General features: G+C 29.9%; 2 protein-coding genes across 3 annotated transcripts in view; both read left to right on the plus strand.

Annotated features, from left to right (window-relative positions):
* Positions 1-4,870, plus strand: part of LOC109594646 (protein similar) — a 74,748-nt gene extending 69,878 nt beyond the window's left edge. For both annotated transcript variants that reach the window (XM_049970629.1, XM_020009884.2), the window contains exon 12: positions 3,122-4,870. In XM_049970629.1, the coding sequence (XP_049826586.1) occupies positions 3,122-3,373 (252 nt within the window). In that variant the 3' untranslated portion in view covers positions 3,374-4,870. The remainder of the gene's footprint in view (positions 1-3,121) is intronic.
* Positions 4,871-5,451: 581 nt separating this feature from the next.
* Positions 5,452-19,744, plus strand: LOC109594119 (uncharacterized). Its single transcript, XM_049970634.1, has 4 exons — positions 5,452-6,333; positions 13,900-13,991; positions 18,019-18,168; positions 18,818-19,744. The coding sequence occupies exons 1-4, from the start codon at positions 5,608-5,610 to the stop codon at positions 18,987-18,989; spliced, it is 1,140 nt and encodes a 379-aa protein (XP_049826591.1). The 5' UTR covers positions 5,452-5,607; the 3' UTR covers positions 18,990-19,744.
* Positions 19,745-19,960: the final 216 nt, after the last annotated feature.

Here is a 19,960-nt window from a genome sequence, read left to right on the forward strand (position 1 = left end):
CAAGCCCCGGCCTTCTCAATAACTGTGATTCTATATTAAAAATATTTTTATTTAAAACAGAGATATATTATTGTTGATAATATCGAGATTTTGTACAAATACACGTGTCACAAGTCAGGACTTTTCAGGTACAATACATTTCACAAGTGGCTTTATAGAACAATTATTTCGAGTTGACCTTTATCCTGAACTCCATAGGTTCATAATGTTGTATAGATATATCATATAAAGCTAACCCTACCATTCAGTTATTTTGAATAAAGTTCCTGGTTAAAGATCTAGTCTGATTAAAAAGTTAGAGAATGCATTTTAGCGGAAACAAGTAATTAGTTGTTTAAAATAATAAATCATAAACTAACTTTAGTTGTTTAGTCCAAATAATATAGTCTTCTAAAATAATAAAAAGTACAAGAAAGTTCAGGGAATTACTTTACAACTGCCATTACTTAAAATGTTTATAAACATGATATTGTTAATTAAAGGAAACTTGGAGACAGCGCACTATTTTTTATTGACTGTGATAGAAATTCTATCTAAAATGCTCTCTATTTATATATAACACATTCCGTTCTCATTTATAATCAACATGATTTTCTTCAATCATTGATTAGCAGAAACTGAGTCAATATGTTTTATGAAAATTTCCATTTCAACATCATAATAATTTAATAAAAATCTATAAGTATTAATAAAATTATCTTGAGACTATAAAACTGTATAATCCTCGCTTTTAGTTTTGCTAATTTAAATTTTTAGATGTTAAATCTCAAAAAACACCATGTTTGTGATATGTGACATTAAAATTATAATTTATTTAACTCGATAACAAAATGTAGAAGTGTAAACGATATTAACAACTCACAGTACGTTGCCATTCAACTAATATCTGAAATAATTTTTTATATGATCTATTTATTAAACACCTCAAATATATAAGAACAAGGATTGGTGATTCCAATGTAGAAACTGACAAAGTTAAGATAGGTATTTACCCACAAATACTGCAAAACATTGTACCTTGTATATACTATATATTTTATATTAAATGTTAAATAAATAGAAAAATTTTTGTTTGCATATCATATCTGAAAAAAAAAATGTAATATATTGCTTTAAAAATGTGTTCTCTAAAATTCAATAGAAAGTTATTGTAGAATTAAATGTTGAAAATCACTCATATTATGTATATACCTAATAATCTTAGATGTTATTTATTTCAAAAAAATTAAATCATATAATTAAGCAACGAAGAAGATCCATTACATTTTGTTAGCCGCATTTAACCTATGTACCAACTGTGATTACATCGGTACTTGAAGTTAAATACGGTCCCAATTGTTAAATCATTTATTTGTAAATAGTTGTTATAGCAATAAAGAATTAGTGATAAAATGTATAATCTTTTATAAAGGTTATTTTAGATTTTGTGTGTTTATTTTTTGACATATTTTTATGTCTTTTGTTGTCAATAAAACATGAAGATTTTAAATCCTACTTGTTGTCTTATTGCTTTTAGGTTTTGAACTTGAGTAATGGGGAAGTAAATAGTATTTTATTTTGATATATTTTGCCCTTGTTTTCCTCCCAAAACTAATAAAACTGTGTCAGCATTAAAGAGTTACTCATATTCACAAACAGATATGTCTTAATACTTTAAAATTTTCCATAGTGGAAAAAACAAGATAAATCTAGCTAAAAACAAACTTTGATTTACCAAAATAACAATTTATATCTTTGAGCCTGAAATACGCTCGAATTCATTTCGTATTTTGCATAATCTAGTTACTATAATAAAGTATAGCACATCTGCTCTCAATGTAAACGTTCGTGTATTAGAATTGCTTCATTACATTATCGGAGTTTAACAACAGATATTATGTTTGCAATTAGCTTGCTTTTATGCAGCTTATCAAGCAAGAAATTTAATTAAAACGTGAATTTAATTACTTGAAAATGCAATTTTCAGCATTCTACTGAAATTATCCTGAATTTGCATTCATATCTACCTTCATCCATTTTTATGCTTTCATTTTTAATCGCAGTAATGTAAAACTACCAAGAAATATTTTACTTTTTGCAGTTACTTCAGTTAATTATTTAATTTTGTGATTTCAATATAATCTTCTCTTAAATCCACTTAAAATTCGCGTTTTTTGTTAACAAGTTTTAAACGAAATAGTTAATTAATTCAATAAATAATCGCGTAATTTTGCATGCACATGCTAATTGGGATTTATATAAGAGTCAAGATTCTGTTCTATAACAAATGTGCACTTAACATTTTCCTGTAATTACCTGAATTTATAGTTGACACAGAACAAGGCGGTTAAATCGATAAATAATATTTATCACACAAGTTACTTGGTGATGATTAAAACTGGTACAATTACGTCAATAACGAGATGAAAACTTTGACCATTACGATTAATGTCAGTGTTTATGTTTACTTCTTTTAAAAACATTAGAGCCGCAAACAATCGTACTTCATTGCTCGTTTGCCCCAAACATGTCTCAAGTTCAAATCCATAATAAGCAAATAAGTATGCACAAAGCAATATTATAAGTTACATAATATATTAATTTAATATTTAAGGTTATCACATGTTTAAACATTAAGATTATTATTAAGTATATTAATTTTGTAAAAATAGTTTTGTGAGTACAATAATTTATTGATAATTAAATTTTTTATAAAACTTTATCAATACATTATTGTATAATTTTCTTTACCTAGTTCAGCTTTGCCATGATGGAAATGGAATTGTAGACGTGAGGAGACTACAAACCAAGGAAAATGACATCAGGAGACGTTATGTAGTATATTTTTTCTGAAATGACGACTTGATCATATCCTGCTTATTTTATTTCATCGATTCATATTTTAACACAAAACTGGGAATATATTTTTATGTTAATATATTAATAGATGTTAAGAAACGTACATGTGAGTTAATAATAACGTTTACAATTCTAACGTTCTAATTTTAAAGTAAATGAATGAATTATCAAAACAATAAATTCGTTATAAAACGTAAGAGCAGAAATGAAGTGAGGGAGCCACGTAGCACCATCAAACCAACCATCTAAAATAACATGAATATTAATTTATTTGATGTTTCAGGACGATCCGATGGATGGTACAAGAGCAAACATCGACAAAGTACTACACAAACGAATTCAGATCGAACTGGATAGAAATAAAGCGAGGACCATAATCCGGAAGAACTCTATATCGCTGTTGGATCCTGAGGGCACGATTCCATCGCTCATGGACCTCACACAGCAGGATTACGAGGTGAACGCGCCCGTTCACAATCTTCTCCTGGGCCAGGACCTTCTGTCGGCGCTGGAGTTGGCGAATGGGACCATTTAGCTAGAGCTAGAGGACACGGGACCGGCAGATAAACGAGAGTTTGAAATACCGTTGATCGTTGTTAATGGCAGTAATGTTACAGTGCAAAATATTGTCGTGGTTCGCGACATGTAAATTTTTAGAAGTGGTCCTTACGTTAACCATGATGGTCTTATTAGAATTTACTATTGTACAATTTATACATGTCACAAAACGTTCATGGTTAATATATGGATGGGCTTTATTGCAATTTGACTGAAATGAGGGTGTCTTAGATTAAGAAGTAGAATTATAATGCTCAAAAAGTTGTTTATTGTTGTAAGCAATCTCAGTTTTTAATATATTTATGTATGTAAGAGTTTTTGTCAATTTTGAAATGTGCATTGCATTTATTATTGTTTATTCTGTTCCTGCATATACCAAAAGACGTTTTTCAGATACCAAAAAAGTAGTACATTTTTATACAAATAATTAAAGACAAGTTGTGGAGTGGCCTAAACTGAGATTGGATGTATATATATACATATACTAGTTTATAAGATTCTTCATAAATTTGATAATCATATCGTATTAATGTTTCCTCATTTCATTAAAAATTGTATTGTTTTCATTAATTTCTAGAGTCTCAATCCTAATTTCAAGCTCTCTTCATCTACTGCACATATATATTATAGTGATAAAGGTTACATTAATAAATTAGTGATACTTGTTTTTATTTAAAGAAATATATACATGCATATTTTATCATCTACTAATCTAGGTTTAGTAACAAATTTTATTCAATAGAAAAGATAAGTTTTATGTATACTGCCATATTTAAATGTTTCAATGCTAGTTTCTGTAATTGCATTTCGCATTTTCAATGTTTATGTAAATTTGTATTGTAGGTTTTAAAATTGTGAAAAGTACATTTATGAAATATCTGTAACAGATCCATTTGTTAATCGAATATCTTTATATTCTATTTTGTTTTATCAATATTTGCAATCTATTTTGATTTAACGATAGTTATGGACGAGTCGAGTACAAGAATCATAAATCTATTCGCAGCATTCGAGTACACTTTTTAGGACTACCCAATACCAAGTACTCTAATGACTGCCCGAATATCTGTCGAGTTAATAGATCCGAGTGCATGGGTACTCAAGTGCGCCACGCATTTGAATACCCATGGATTCGAATCAATTTGAATGGATTTAGTACTCTCCGTACTCAAGTATTTTATCGCTGCGTACCACCTGCGGCGTGTATTCGAATCCGAATGAATTGCTTTAAACTTCCTACTCAGATAATCATTCGATTCGTAAAAGTACTTGAGTACAGAGAATAACGATTCTTAAAAGTACTCGCCTCTACCCATCGCTATTTAATAGTTTTTTATTGTAAATTAAGAAAAGTATATCTATTAGGCTTTAGGATCATGGAGAGCATAATATTTTTAGATTTTTAAATAAATTTTTGGAAATGTCGATTATTGTAATTGGGAATTTGCAAGGTAATAAATTTTAGTTGGGTGAATGTTTTTATTATTTTTACAATTTAACAACTTATATCTACAACATAGTTTAATTGAAAGTTTACCAGTACTTAAATAAGTTATAGTAGACAAGATTTGATTAAATTTAATATAGATCAATTACATATAAAGGCTTCAAATTTCTTGATAGATTAAGGTAAGTATTAAGTTTATAACAAAAAGTAAATATATAAATTTAATTCTTAATTTATTATTAGGATATTTTGACTGACTAGTTTTTGTATACTCTTCCTGATCATGACGAATTGTTAGAAAATTTTTGAAATTTAAAGAAATTAATGGTGGTGCCATCTGTGTACTACATAACTTAAAACTACATATTACAGAAATCATTACCATGTATATATATATTTACGGATATATGGTACGAATTGTAACTTAGAATTGCGAAAACTATAAATTTAACAATGTAGAAGTTTTATGTTATTATTTTGAGTCTAATAAATTACTTATATATATATAATTAGTTATTTATTATGTATTTTGATCATTAGAAATGATATATTGTTAAGTTGAACGTTTTTCGACTAGATGGCGCTAGTTAAATATAACCTGTTTTAAAACCACTTTCACTTTTTGACATTTATGTAGTTGTTGATAAATAATTGTGCTTCTATTATAAATATTATAACAAAAACAAATAACAGTTCTTTAAACAATAATTAGTACAGTGTTCACAACGGCCCAGGATCCAGCTACAACTAAATGCTCTTTGGAGATGTCCCCTGAAATCAATGGAAACCCCCCAAGTGTAATCAAACGTAAGAAAAACCGAGACAAAAAGACTGCTTCAACGAATAATATGAATTCCTTCGATTTAAACATGCCTAACAGTACTTATTTTCCGTCCAACGTCCCTCCTTATCACAATACAAGCATTCCAGACCTCAGCGCTTACTATTCCTTCATGAATGGGACGACGAATTCGGGGCCAATGTCACTACCCGTGTACCCTCCGAATTATCCTAATTATTCATATCCATCTAATCCCAATTTAAACTTTATGGGAACGATGAGTACGCCAAAGCATGCCACATTACCAAATAATCTAATGATGAATGGGGAGAACACCGAATATCTGAGCTTACCGGTTGTAAATTTAGATCAAACTGAGGAACATAGCAAGAGAAGGTTCAGTGATCCAGGTCTGCCAAATGAAAGTGATTCCAGTTCAAATTCATTTGATGAACGCATGATCCAAAAATTGACATACCAAGTAAATGCATTGAGAGAAAGTAATAGGAAATTGTCGAGGGAAGTTATGGAGATGAGAATTGAGTTGAACATCTTAAAGCAACAGCAGAGCTTAAGGCATTATGACAGAGATTATGAGCCTGGGATGTTGTCTGACATTATAAGGGAGGTTCGAGATGCTGCTAGAGTTAGGGAGGATGCATTGGTTGCAAGAGTAAAACACATGATTGAGGAGAAACAATTAAGTATGGTGAGTCAGAATTTTATATTTTATGTTTAATTTATACTATTTTTATTATAGTAAATTATGATTATCAGGTGATATTATAAATTAGAAATTGTTGAAATTATACAGCAATTGCGCTTTAAAAATAGACTGTACTGTTACTCATATCTTGCTGTATAGGAATTACAAGTTTCCTAATAAGGATATTCATGTTGCAATTTATTAATTCTAGTCATACCAGTTTTAGAATATATGAATTATTTAATTATGCATTAGTAAATTGGAAAAATCATATGTGTGATGTGTATATAATTTACGCGACTTCATTAAAATTTGGTAAATTAAGAGAAAATAAATACATTTGGGGTTTTGATGTTTAATTACTCTTAATATCAATTTATTACCATTATTAAATGTTTGAATTCTTTGATACAAAAAATACTCACGAAAAAAAAAAGTAATTTCAAAGCGAGATATTTCTTCATTAAACAAACACTCACTAATCGTACTAGATGAAAATGTGCAAAAATCGAATAAGGTTAATTAATAAATAATCAACCCAGGTTCACCCCAAGGGATTTATATCAATCATAATTTTGATACACAGTAGCTTTCATAATTACAACAATTTATTAATATATATTAAATTAAAGCTGTACTCCTTAAATTGATGTCAGTACCTATAATTTTTATGGTTATTTATTATTATTGTGTCTACTATACAACTGATAAATCTAACTTTATTCTTTAAAAAATTGTGCATACATTATTATTTGCTTTTTTATTACTTTATTTTTCAATAGGCAAAATTATAGCTGTAATTTTTTACTTTATGGTTTTTCATTGCTCTCTGTGAATTTAAATCGATTATTTGCTAACGTTCTTTTGAAACTGTAAGAAAAATTATAATTTAGTGTTAGCAAGACTCAAATTAATAAGAAGGTATGGTTAAGAGTTTTCGACTAAATCAGTCTAAATCAGTCAATCGTTTTCCATATTATTAAAAAATTTGAAGAAATTGGCCAAGTGGTAAGTATGAAAGAATTTGTCTGAATTCGAAAAATCGATAACTGGATTAACTACTTAAATTAAAGCTAACATTGAGGAAATAGGACTTGCTGAAATTAGTTCAAGGACTGTGTGAAGATGGTTAGTGGATGAGGGTTCGCTTGACCATAAACCTATAAGAAAAAACTTGGTTTCTATTGAAAGTCCAGTTATGACTAGCTTTGGATCACAAAATTTGAGTAGTTTTTAGTGATGAGTCTAAATTTAATTTATAAAAAATAATAATTCTTCTTATGTTAAACATCTTAAGAAGACAAAACTACACAAAAAGTTTGTTATACCTATAGTGAAACACGGTGGCTATTCAATTATGTTATGGGGATGCTCCATTCTTCTTGCGTAGACCGTAGATTGATTTATGTACAAGGATACATTGAAGAATTATTTAAATGATGTTTTTAATAAATGTGTTTCAACATAAACTCAGCAAGTAATTCAAGAAGCTTGAAGTAATATAATCTTGTCCTGTGTTAATGTTAAATTAAATGACACAAAATCTCTTTTAAAATTAAAGTTGCTATATGTTATTTATGTCCAGGTCAATTCAGAAAAACATATGTAGCATTTTATAGAATAAGAATATAGTAATTTTTATAATTTTATATAAAAGAACAATAGTAAATTAATAACAACAGTTTATATTAAATAAAAGAGTTATGGTCAAAATACTATATATATATACTATACTATATATAAATGACTACTAATATTGTATGTTTTTTGTCTAATAAAACAATTTATTTTAGTAAAAATTAGGAAAATCGCGTGGGACATTTAAAATTGTCTTTAGAAGTGTAAACACAAAAGTTTTATTTCTAACCTTATTGTGTCTGGTCTTGTTTTTTATTACTAATTATATTTTGCACACAATTGTCTGACGGTGACAAAATTGCTCAGAAATGTATAAACATGATTTTTTAATGAAGTATTAGGAAACAGAACCTTAATTAATTAAAGTAAAAATGCCTTCACGTATTGTTTATTTCAATTCAATTTCATTGAGTAAACATATTTTTGTTTACTTGAAGCAAGATTCAACCCATGAAATTCTGTAAATCAAATACTAAAGTTTACAATTGCGTTTATTAGTGCATTTTGATAATTAAACATTCCATATTTTGAATTACTAACACTAATTAAGAGGAACATAAAAATTCACGTGTTTTCATAAACAAAATATTTTGATTATTTTTTTAAATATTTTTCGTACTAATTCTGTTACAGTAATAATATTTAAATAAAGTAATTTTAAAAATATATAAATTGACTTTCTGCATTAAACTGTAAATATTTATTCAAATTGAAAGTTAATATTCCGTTAATATTTGTTTTAAATATATTCAATTTAACATTTTATATTAAAAATAAATTAATAAAACAGATATTAATAAACCCTGTTACAATATATTCAACAATTTGTAATGCATTTTAATTGCATAGTACGCGTTCTTGCAAATATACAAATTTAATGAATATACTAATTCGTATTATAAATAAAATGTGTTTAGATTTCCATTAAAATATTTGTTTGTTATTGACAAACATTGATCCATTATATTGATGGTTGCTTTTACAATTTTTATGCAAATAAATTAATAAAATATTCTAATAATGAGTTAAATATAAATAAATAATCATATAAAACCAACAAACAATACGTTTTGTTTATTCATCATTTAATCATAAAATAATTTATTAATATTACACGGCGCGTTCCACCGCATTGTTTGATTTCTTTTTATTCACCGTTGAATTGTTTATGTTTCAGTTACTGCCATAAAATATTACACGGTCATCGGTGTCGGTTAAAAATGTAACAGTTTACAAACAGACTGTGCACAAAATTAAACATTATTTATTGTCAAGTAAAGCAAGATAAAATGTTAACGTTTTTCTTTTTATTATTTTTGTTAAACGTGTCGCCCGAAAAGTGAGTGAGCGAGACGAGAAAGAGCAACCCGAAGTGATACGGCAACAGTAAAAAAGTAAAAAAAAGAGAGAAAAAAGCGAAATTGGCATCAGAAGGGAGACCGGGAATAAAAGTCGTCGTGTGTGTGTGAAAAGGGCGAAGTCGGGGATGATTCTTTCGCCTCCTCCCCGTGCGTCCCGCACACGAAGGTCCGTAATGACGTACGGGGATTATATCGACATTAGTATGTAATCTGTGAGCTAGATGGCTCTCGCGGCCGCGCTCCGGAGCGTTGTGCAAATTTATATTACCCTCATGTATGCTTTGTACATAATATAAAGTACACTGTTTATATTTACGTAGCAATATTGGCATGTGGACTCTGCACATTCAATTTTACCACTTTTTTCCATTTTTTAAGTTTGCTCTAGAATTTCCTGATAAAAATTGCAGCATGTGTGCGGTTAGGCTTAACACTTTACCCTCTCTAATGCCACCGATTTAATTTTTAATAATCGCCCAGTCGCTTTTTTTCCAGATGATTTGTTTTCTTTCGCGTTTTTAAATTTGTTTATTCTGGACTTGTTCCGCGTCCCAATATAAATACTCGACTGCGGCCTTGTTGATCTATCGCTCTTAATAGCATCTGTTTATGTAATATTTATTTTGCGCGTGGTTTATTTGCACAATTGATTATTCAAATGAGACCAGTTTTCTTTCGGAAATGTCTTTTCGTCGGACACGACTTATTTTCTACGGGGTGGACCGTGGCGTGCGTTCAAGTAATGGCTCGAGGGCTGTTAATAAAATGAAAATTTATTTTATTTTTAGGATTTATATATCTGAAAAGGTTTCGTTTTCCTGTACAGTGTGTTAGGCTAATAGAAACCTTTATTAAATTTGTCTTGTCGAAATTTCGAAAAAAAACTCATAAAATATGATATCTACTTCATTTATTTAGCAATTTTAACGTAACATGAATCACATAAATTTTTGAGATAATTGTCCAACTTCAATATTTTAAATGGAAATCATAATTGAATTTGTCCTTTCCAAAAATATATAATTTGCAATATATTCAATTATCTTTGCCTGAGATACAACGATTTTTCTGGTAATAGTCTATATTGTTGTCTAATATTTTGTTTTATTATTTATTTTTGACAAAGGATACAAACATTCAATAAGCACCTTTTTACGTAACTTAAGATACTTATCTCAAAAATATATATCAAATTTTTGAGATAATAGGTCTAACTTTGTTATTTTACATAGAAATCTGTATCTTCCAAATGTTGGAAAAAAGTCAATCAATATAATTTGTATTTCAATTATCTGAGATATACGGATACTCCTGGTGAATTTCGAGATAATTAATAGTCTTATTTACATCAATCAATCGATAAAAACGATATTTTTATTTATATTTTGTAATTTCAAATGGAAATCCTAATTGAATTTGGCTTTAAAGTATTGGAAAAAGTCAAACTCTCCAATAATATGTAATTTATAATTTAGTTAATTATTTTTTGTTAGAGATATTACGATATTTCTGATAAATTTGGAGATAATTAATATTGTAGTACATTTATTTATTTGTCACAAACGATAAGCACTTTTTATGTACTTCATGTAGTAAAAAATAATAGCCACAAAACATGTCTTAAATTTTTGAGATAATATGTTCAATTTTGTTATTTGAAATGAAAATGACTCATAAACATCAAGCTTTCCAAAAATATATAATTTGTAACACATTTAATTATTTTTAGAAGAGATATAACTATATTTCTAATAAATTTCGAGATAATCAATGTAGTAGTCTTATTTATATATTTATTTATGACTAACGATAAAAAATTGTCTATAAGCACATTTTACATAGAATAAAATGTTTAAAAAATATCTAAAATATTTGAGATATATATATATATATATATATATATATATATATATATATATATGTTATTTCAAATGGAAATTATAATTGAATTCCGAAATTTCAGAAAAAGTCTAGTTTTCCAAAAATATATAATTCATAATATTCAATTATCTAAGATATAACGAGATTCGACGTAAAGGCCATGGAACGATAAGAATACCGAATCGACCCCAGAAAGGTATCGGGTTCATAATTTCAAGAAATGTTGGTACTCATAAGATACTTGATGCTGCAAATTTCAGATCTTTATCTGTTACTGTTTCTGAATAAATCAAAAAATGCTGAAAATCAAGAACCTTAAAAAAAATGAGGTTACCTTCATAATTTTGATTTTTAACCATGTTACGATATGAAATATGAATATGAAATTTTTTTTTTTTTTAATTCCTCATTCAATTTTCGATGAAATTATGAGCTTCGGGAATTTTTAAAACGCTACGTCACATTGAAAAAAATGAAAAATCGATTTTTTGCTCAATAATGATTTAACTCGTGAAATGATAAACTACAGAACTTTAAAGTTAAAGGAAAATCTAAATTTCCTAGTTGAATTATATAAACAATAGTATTTTATACTGATTTAATCATTATAGTTAGAAATAAAGTTTATAATAATGATTCATTATATGAAAAACAAATATTTTTATATGAGTGTTCCTATTTTATTGTTGTTTTCACTAGTACAACAATCGCAAAAGTTCTGTCAAGAGTTAAATCATAAAAAGAAATTGATTTTTGAGAAAAAATATATGACAAAAGTATTGTTAAGGTCACGGATAGACAACAATATTAAAATATCTCGAAAATTACCAGATATATTATATCCTGCTAAAGATGATTTTAATATATCACATATATTCCGACATTTTAAAGACAATTATGGTTTCCATTTAAAATTAAAAAATGCACATATCCCGAAGTTTTAAGAAGATTAATTAACCAAAGTAAAAAAGTATTTGAAGAAAGTTTGTTGAAAAATAAAAATGTTATTTTACATTACCAAAAAAAAAAAAATCTTTTCTCGATATATAGGCGGATTTTCTGTAAAATATCCGAATTATTGAGAAATGAAACTATTCACGTTAAAAACCGTAAGTTACCAGCTTTTTTAATAGCAGTAAACGATAATGATGGTTGCTGACTATCATGTAAATGTTGCAGATTTCTAGGACGTGACATAAACTTTCAAATATTCCTAGAGCAAAAACTTTATTTTTTTATGGCATAGAAGCATATCATCTTCGTCACAATTGGTCCTTCAAAATTCATTTTCATTGTACTAACCATTTTGGAGACATTGTATAGAACGTTTAGGGCCATCCAGTATATAAAAAATCAATTTAACACACTTTTCCTACACGACATGTACATTAACGTTAATTAATCCGTCAGCAATAATTCCCCGAACTGGTACCAGTTTAGTGCGTCTACTTAACAATAATAGAAAGAAGAAAAAAAGCAAAGTACAGTTAACTGGAGGCAAAGACGGAGATTCTCCCAGGGCCGGGTCCGTAACACGATACGGGGCCTCGGTCGGGGAGAGCGCGAGACATGGCCGCGCAAACAAGAAGATTGCCTTAATGGAGGCACCGTCGAGGGGGGACCGGGCCTTCGACGGCGCACCCATACACACACACTGCGAGACGTCCTCCGAACCATTACGGCAATTAACCGCAGATGCGGCACCCGCGAACCTCCTCGGATTACCGTCGCCTGCAACCCCAACACGACCCCCGGCACGGCGAGTTTAAAACCAAAATGTGGACGCGGGTCCGCAAGCCGCGGAAAGAGGACGGCTTTTTGGTCGGATGAAACGCCGTTTATCGGTCCGTTCGGCGCCCATAAAGGGTAAATGGGGTTAATAAAGTGGATTTCACATTGTTATCCTACTAATTCCTCTTCGAATGCGGCGTCCCGGTGAGACGCCCTGGGTGGCCTCGGTGGGGTGTAAACGGGCGATTCGAAGTGCAAAACCACAGCGCTAAGTGGAACGTAAACGCCACTTCCGTTCTGTAATTTTAGCATGTTAAAACCATAAAGGTGTCCGATGGACTTGGCGACGGGGTTTCTTACCTGTTGGGTCCTTGCTATTCGGACTGTTTGTTATTATTACTCCATCATTATTGTACTAATGTTACGTTGAATGGCAAAACTTTATGAATTGTCCGATTTAAACGATTCGATATTTCCAGATTCTGCTGTTACGGTTACTTTGGAACTTGAAATTTCTGGTTGAAATGAGACCGTTGTAGTTTTTTTTTCGTTGATCATCATTAAAAAGTTGTGTGCGACGATGGCGGCAACGGCGACCGCTATTGATTTTATTAAGATTTCCTCGGCGAATACGTGGACAACGCTGTGTCAATATTTGCTCCCAGCTGAGTGGAGGAGCGAGCAGCAGATATTCTCATCAACTCTAGTGGACGTGGATGGATGGGGACTATATCTGCAGCGACCGACGGCCAGACAAACGATAGCAGAACTTTTAAATCGACCCACCAGAATCAAATTTCCCGCAGAAAGATTCAATAATTGTGAACACAACGAATATTACATGATAAACATTAACAATAGTGATTTTTGTTGAAGAGAGACGTTTAAAAATGTATTTTCAAAAAATATATATCTTAACATTATTGTACTCAACTGAAGTGTGCTTTTATTGTTTCAGAATCACATGCAAATGGTCAACGAAAAAAACAGAAATAACGACAGAATTACCAAATTGGAAGAACAAATAAAAAATTTATCCATCAATCAACGGTAAGTTTAGGATTTAAATATATATATTTCAAAATTTTGCAGTATGTATATTTAAATAGACAAACAAGTTGTTTTAAATAAATAAAAAATAAATAATGTCGATTATTGTTTAAAAAAACATTTAAAAATTTATTTTATCAAAATGGTAATTGAATAAGTTATGCACAGTACTTAAAAATATCAAATGTATGGTAACTACTACATACATTAAAAATAAATTCAAAGACTTTACTGCAATTAAATGCAATTTTGGAAATTGATTTTTTCAAAATTATATTTAATTAAATAGACATTGCTTTCTATTTATTTAAAATGGTAAAATACTTGGCAACTATTACATACTTTAAAAATCAATTTAAGTATTCAAAATATCACTTTAAAAAAATTATTTCATCAAAATGATAATTGAAACATAAGTTGTTTAAAGTTACTAAAATGTTAAAAAATGGTAACTATTACATAACTACATAATCATATCAATTCTTAATTATCAATTATTTCAAAATTATATATTTAAGTAAGTACACGTTGTTTTATATTTTGTATAAAATATGATATATTTGTTTTAAATTTTAAAAATCAATTTAAATATTTTGTTAGTGGTTTTATTAACGTTATACTTTATATGTCAATCATTCTATTTAGAAGGTGTTTTATATTTATTAAAAATTGTGAAAAATCAATTCAAATATTTTACTTTTTCATTTTTATAATATATATAGTATATTAATATATATAGTATATTAACAACGTTAAACAAATAAATATAAATTCTTAATTACTATATTTGCTCGTAAAAAACACCCTTATATAAATAATATCCTTTGATTTTGTGCCCTAATATTGGTTATCGGATATACATAGATATTAGTGTGATATCAGTTAATATAAGACCAAAATCGAAATGCGGCGGTGGAGAGATGGACGTGGTGTTTGCCCATCATTTAGATTAGTTGACAGTGCGACGATTCATTATCGCACGGTACCCGTAATTGGAGGTAATAAAACAGACGGGGGAGGACGCTTGCGGAAAGTTCTCAATAAACATCGACTCCGAGGCGAAACTGGACAGATATGGATTGCAAACATCGGAGGAACGCCCCAAATACGCGACTATACTCAAAGGGTGGCTCCGACTCCGAGAAACGTTCAGAATGATCGAGTGCACCTTAAAGGGAAAATGAAAATATACAGTTACTCCATTGATATGCGAACGACAAACAAACTCAAGGAGTTATTTTCAACCCTTCCAGTTATAGAATAAATAATTCGCGGTTCCCCACGAACGCGTTCATTTATCGCCATTCCAAGCTCATCCGCACCTCCTGCCGGTCTCCACGTATTCGCTGATAGTCGCCTTTTCCGACCGGACGTTTACAGATAGCGGCCGGGCCGTGTCTTATCACGGGCCATACTTCGTCGTCGGCGTCGTTGCCGCCGCCACCGCCGCCGCCCGTTGAGTTATGCGCGTCCCGTTATGGGGGAGTCCGGGGACGCGATATATGACCCAGGAACGGCACATCTCAAGTGCGATCTGGCGATAAGGTAGCGCCGCCGAGGGCACAGGTTCGGGGTAGGTGTGGGCTAATTAAAAAACGGACAGAGGAGCGCACGCAACTGTCACGAATCGCTAAACTGTTAATTCGGGCGGTCGTTTTAGGAAAAACAAATGAAACATTCCAACACATTGAATTCCTCTTAATACTTATCGTCTTTTTACAGGAAACATTTAATGCAAGTATATTTAAATATTTTTATTATCGGTCTTTTCCTTCACCGACAAAGCTTATTTTTATTAATTTATGTGTAATATTCTTACATCCATACGTACCTTCATAAAAATTACATTTTTTGTCCAATTTTGACAATAAAATTATTTTTCAATTGTGGAGCATGAAAATATGTATTTATGGACAAAATGTCAGAATCTACTTAGTTATTTTTTAGATATGAAAATTGAAGAAAATCATACTAGCAAACTTAATTTAATTTCCTTCTGAAATTGGTACCAAATTTTATTAGAATCATATGCATGTTCATAATTCTACAAAAAATCATATTCATCTTATGAATATAACATACATTGCGGCACACATTTATGGAATACTTTTAAAAAATAACAATAATGAAATAAGTACGTTACTTTTCTGTTACTTTTTAAAATAATTTAAGGATACAATTTCAAAGAAAATCTATGAATATTTATTAAAAAAGAAAAAAATTCAATTCTATTAGAGAAATAATTATATATAACAAGTATTTCCAACATTTGCTTTAATGACCTTTTGACAACGTCGCTTCATACTTAAAATTAATGTTCTTATGACATGCTCCAAAATTTCTATGATCTTTTCCTTTAGTGGGTTTAAAGTGTTTGGTGGTAGTTGAAATACTCTAATTTGTCTTCCCATATGGTATCATAGATGTTCAATCGGAACTCCGGACTTCTTGCTGGCCAGTTCATCAGCGGAATATTTACCCCGTCAAGTTGGTCTCTGACGATTCTCTCTGTGGGAAGTCAAGCATTGCCATGCATAAAAATGAACTCCTCACGAATAAATGGAGCAAAGGGTACAGCATGAGATTCTAGGATATACCTATCAGCCGTTAAACTTCTACCAGCAAAGACAACCAAATCCGTATGAGTCTCCAAACTATTACCTCTCCAAACCATTACTTATTCTCTACCAAAAGTAAGAGTTTCATTTATATTACATTGAGCCTAACGTTCTCCTGGACGTCTATATACTCTTCTACGATGATTTTCGCTATTTAAAGAAAACCTAGATTCATAGTTAAACAATACATGACTCCACTCAGCTTCTCCCCAATGAAGATACTCTCGAGCGAAATTTAGTCGTGTTGCAGTCAATAAGGGACCTGTTACAGCACGGTACTGGGTTATATTATTTTCCTTTAGTCTTCTCCTTATGGTGTCTTGGCTTATTCTTACATTATAAGTCAATAAAAACTGTTGCTGTAGTAAAATAGAGATTACAAACCTTTGTCTAAGGACATGAATTCATAAATATCCGTTTTATTGTGGTGAAGTTATTCTTTTTCATTGGTACCCGTTTCGTAAAATCATTTAATCACTTTTAAAATCGCTGATTGTGACTCATTTAGTCGATTTAATCTCAGTTTGACTTTTTCCTTCTTCGTAAAGTGCAAAGGCTACCACACAATTTTTGTTGTTCATTTTAAAGATTTTAAACCATAAAATAATGTTACACAATGCACAATTGTTAACTAATTAATAAATTATGTGCGGACATTACCTCAGAACAATTGGGAAAGGAAATCATAAACATATAAAAAAAATAAATACATTGAATTATAGTCGAAGCAAATAAAATCTGAGTGTTATGAATTTTAGTATAAGTATAGTATTATTAGTATAATATTCCAATATTGTTAACAAAAAAAAAAAAAATAATTTGTGCTGTTGTGGACAGTTTATTCCATTTTTTTATTTCTAATTTTTTCATGGAATTATGAGTATGTATTACTTTTAATTAAGAATACAATAAAAAAATGTCCTAATAAAAAAGGAACTCCTTTTGTTGACAGATAAATTAGAAAAATCGGTACTACATCATTCTTGTCCGTATTTATTTTGTTTAAGATTTAATATTTGATTTAACTACAAAATGAATTATGGGAGAAAGAATATAGTGTATGTATTTTAAATAAAATGTAAAATATTTTGATTGCATTTAATTAGAGGTATGGATTTCCTAATTAACGTTAGAAATTTTTTTGACCACCACTGTATATCCATTTAAGAGGATGTTTAATCCCGTGGATAATTTTTCTATAAAAAATTGCTAATTTTTTCAATGTTCATAACGAAAAAGTTATCCAGCGGGTTTTAGTAAAAGAAAATAATAAAGACGTAGTATTCATGCTTTAAAATTGAAAAAAAAAGTTTGTGTCTCGTTCAAATGGGCCACACTGTATATTTACACGACCAATTCGATAAATCAACGTACCAATTTCGAATTCACCATTCACGTCCGTGTTGCAGAGTTTCCGATTCGGCATCGACATCGGCAATCGAACAAGTATCAAATTCGGCCCGTCAGGTCCTAGAATTGGAACGGGAGACTTTGGAGTTGAGACGGGAGCTACAAGATTCGAGGGCCAAAAAGGAGGAGGCCGATCAAAAGCTAATTCAGTAAGTTTTTGTGAATTTCGCACTTAGATTGTCGTTTTGAATCTGCAACGGTTTTGATTTACAATTGGATAACAAACACACACAAAATAGAATCCCCTAATCTGTCTATCTGAAAGTAAATGAGAGCCACGGTAATAATACTTTGGGTAAACAAATTAATTTCGATCTTGACAATATTTGAACTTGGATAAATGACTCGTAAAGATTTTTACAACCGTCAGTAATATGTTTATTATGTTTTGTTTGTTTGTTTTGCCCTTTTGGTCGTTAATACTGTTTTGAAGATTCTAATTTGGTCGCACTTCGTAACGTAGCACGTTGTGACATGTTATTTCATACCTCCCTAGGAAACCATTGCAGGTTTAAACTGATAATTACCATTGGACCCTTTTCATTTTATTTAAGTGAATGTTTTGGAATAATCTTAATTGCATGTTTAATTTGTTTACAAGATATCGAAAAAATGTTGAGCTTATTGCGTGGTAAGATAAGTGTTATTCATAGTTTATTCACCGCTGGGCTTACTAATGTATAATAAATAGTACTTAATAAGCATTCAAATTAGTTTTCGCTAACATGTTTCCTTGGTATTTGGAATAATTTAACACCATTTATTGTGAGCCCATTCGATAATTGTCCTTTCGTTTAGGTTGGACAAAAAGTACAATACGATTCTTCATCGCAACGGAATTAGTAGTATTTCCGATCTTTCTGAGGATGGAAAAGCTGCTTCCATGGATAGTATATCCATCACAACGACATCGTCAGTCACACAACCAGCTCCAAGAGTCACACTTTCAGGACCAGTGACTGATTTGTAAATTCAGGGAATTTGGACGAGAGATTTTTCAACAAATAACATTAGTCCTTTATAATATCCCGTCAGATTATAATAACTAATATACTAAATGACTGATCAAAAAGTAATACTTTTACAAGGAACATTTTTGACATGTTTGTTTATGTAGATTTAGACATATCTAGAGGTTTAACAAATATTTGAGAAATATTTAAATCGGTACAAAATTAGATGGATTTATTTTTTAAGTAATTTTTTATATTTTCCTTATACATATATATATTTTTTTCGAACTTCCTTGTAAATATTTTTATGTTTATTGTAATTCTATTAATTCTACCCATATCTAACTATTTGTTTTTGTATATAATGTTACATTGAAACTGATTTAATAGATATTATATGCTGTAGGTGCCTTTAATAATGCCTTGTTGAATTTATACACATGAATATTTGTATACATATAGAGTATTGAAATGCTGTTAGGTTTTTAAGACGAACGTAACTCAACTTTTTTTAGAAATTCCCAATGTACTTAAAAACATTCCTTTTTATTTTATTAGGTTATAAAATGCAAGTTCTTGCTCTCTATTGTAAACACTGTGATTGAAACAAATTTATGAAATTGAACGTTACTGAACGAGTTTGGGAATTGATGATTTTTGAAATTATTATAAGATTGGCCTACGACAAGTAATTAAATAAATGTAATGTTTGAGATAACGGTAGGGTAAGTGTCAGTAATTGATGATACATAAATATATTTTTATAACATTTTCCCTGTGTTTTCTTTCTTTTACCACCCCTACACGTGTAATGTGAAACTTGGCAGTTGTCATCACAAGATGGTTGGATATTGACGAATAAAGCGTAAGCCGATAAGTAAGCAATGTATAAGTTTATCCTGCTTTTAGAAGGTAGGGATTATTTATTATTATTTCAGTGTGATTTTCATCAAGTTTTACGGTTAATTCTATTAATTGCTAGTTATTC

This window comes from Aethina tumida, chromosome 1 (assembly GCF_024364675.1).
Source record: "Aethina tumida isolate Nest 87 chromosome 1, icAetTumi1.1, whole genome shotgun sequence".
NCBI classification, from domain to species: Eukaryota; Metazoa; Arthropoda; class Insecta; order Coleoptera; family Nitidulidae; genus Aethina; species Aethina tumida.

Bases quoted from the DNA above. Each gene is read 5' to 3' on its own strand.
- LOC109594119 (XM_049970634.1), top strand. From the start codon at position 5,608: ATGTCCCCTGAAATCAATGGAAACCCCCCAAGTGTAATCAAACGTAAG. The intron at 13,992-18,018 runs GTAAGTTTAGGA...TCCGTGTTGCAG, and splicing joins AATTTATCCATCAATCAACG to AGTTTCCGATTCGGCATCGA. The intron at 18,169-18,817 runs GTAAGTTTTTGT...CCTTTCGTTTAG, and splicing joins GCCGATCAAAAGCTAATTCA to GTTGGACAAAAAGTACAATA.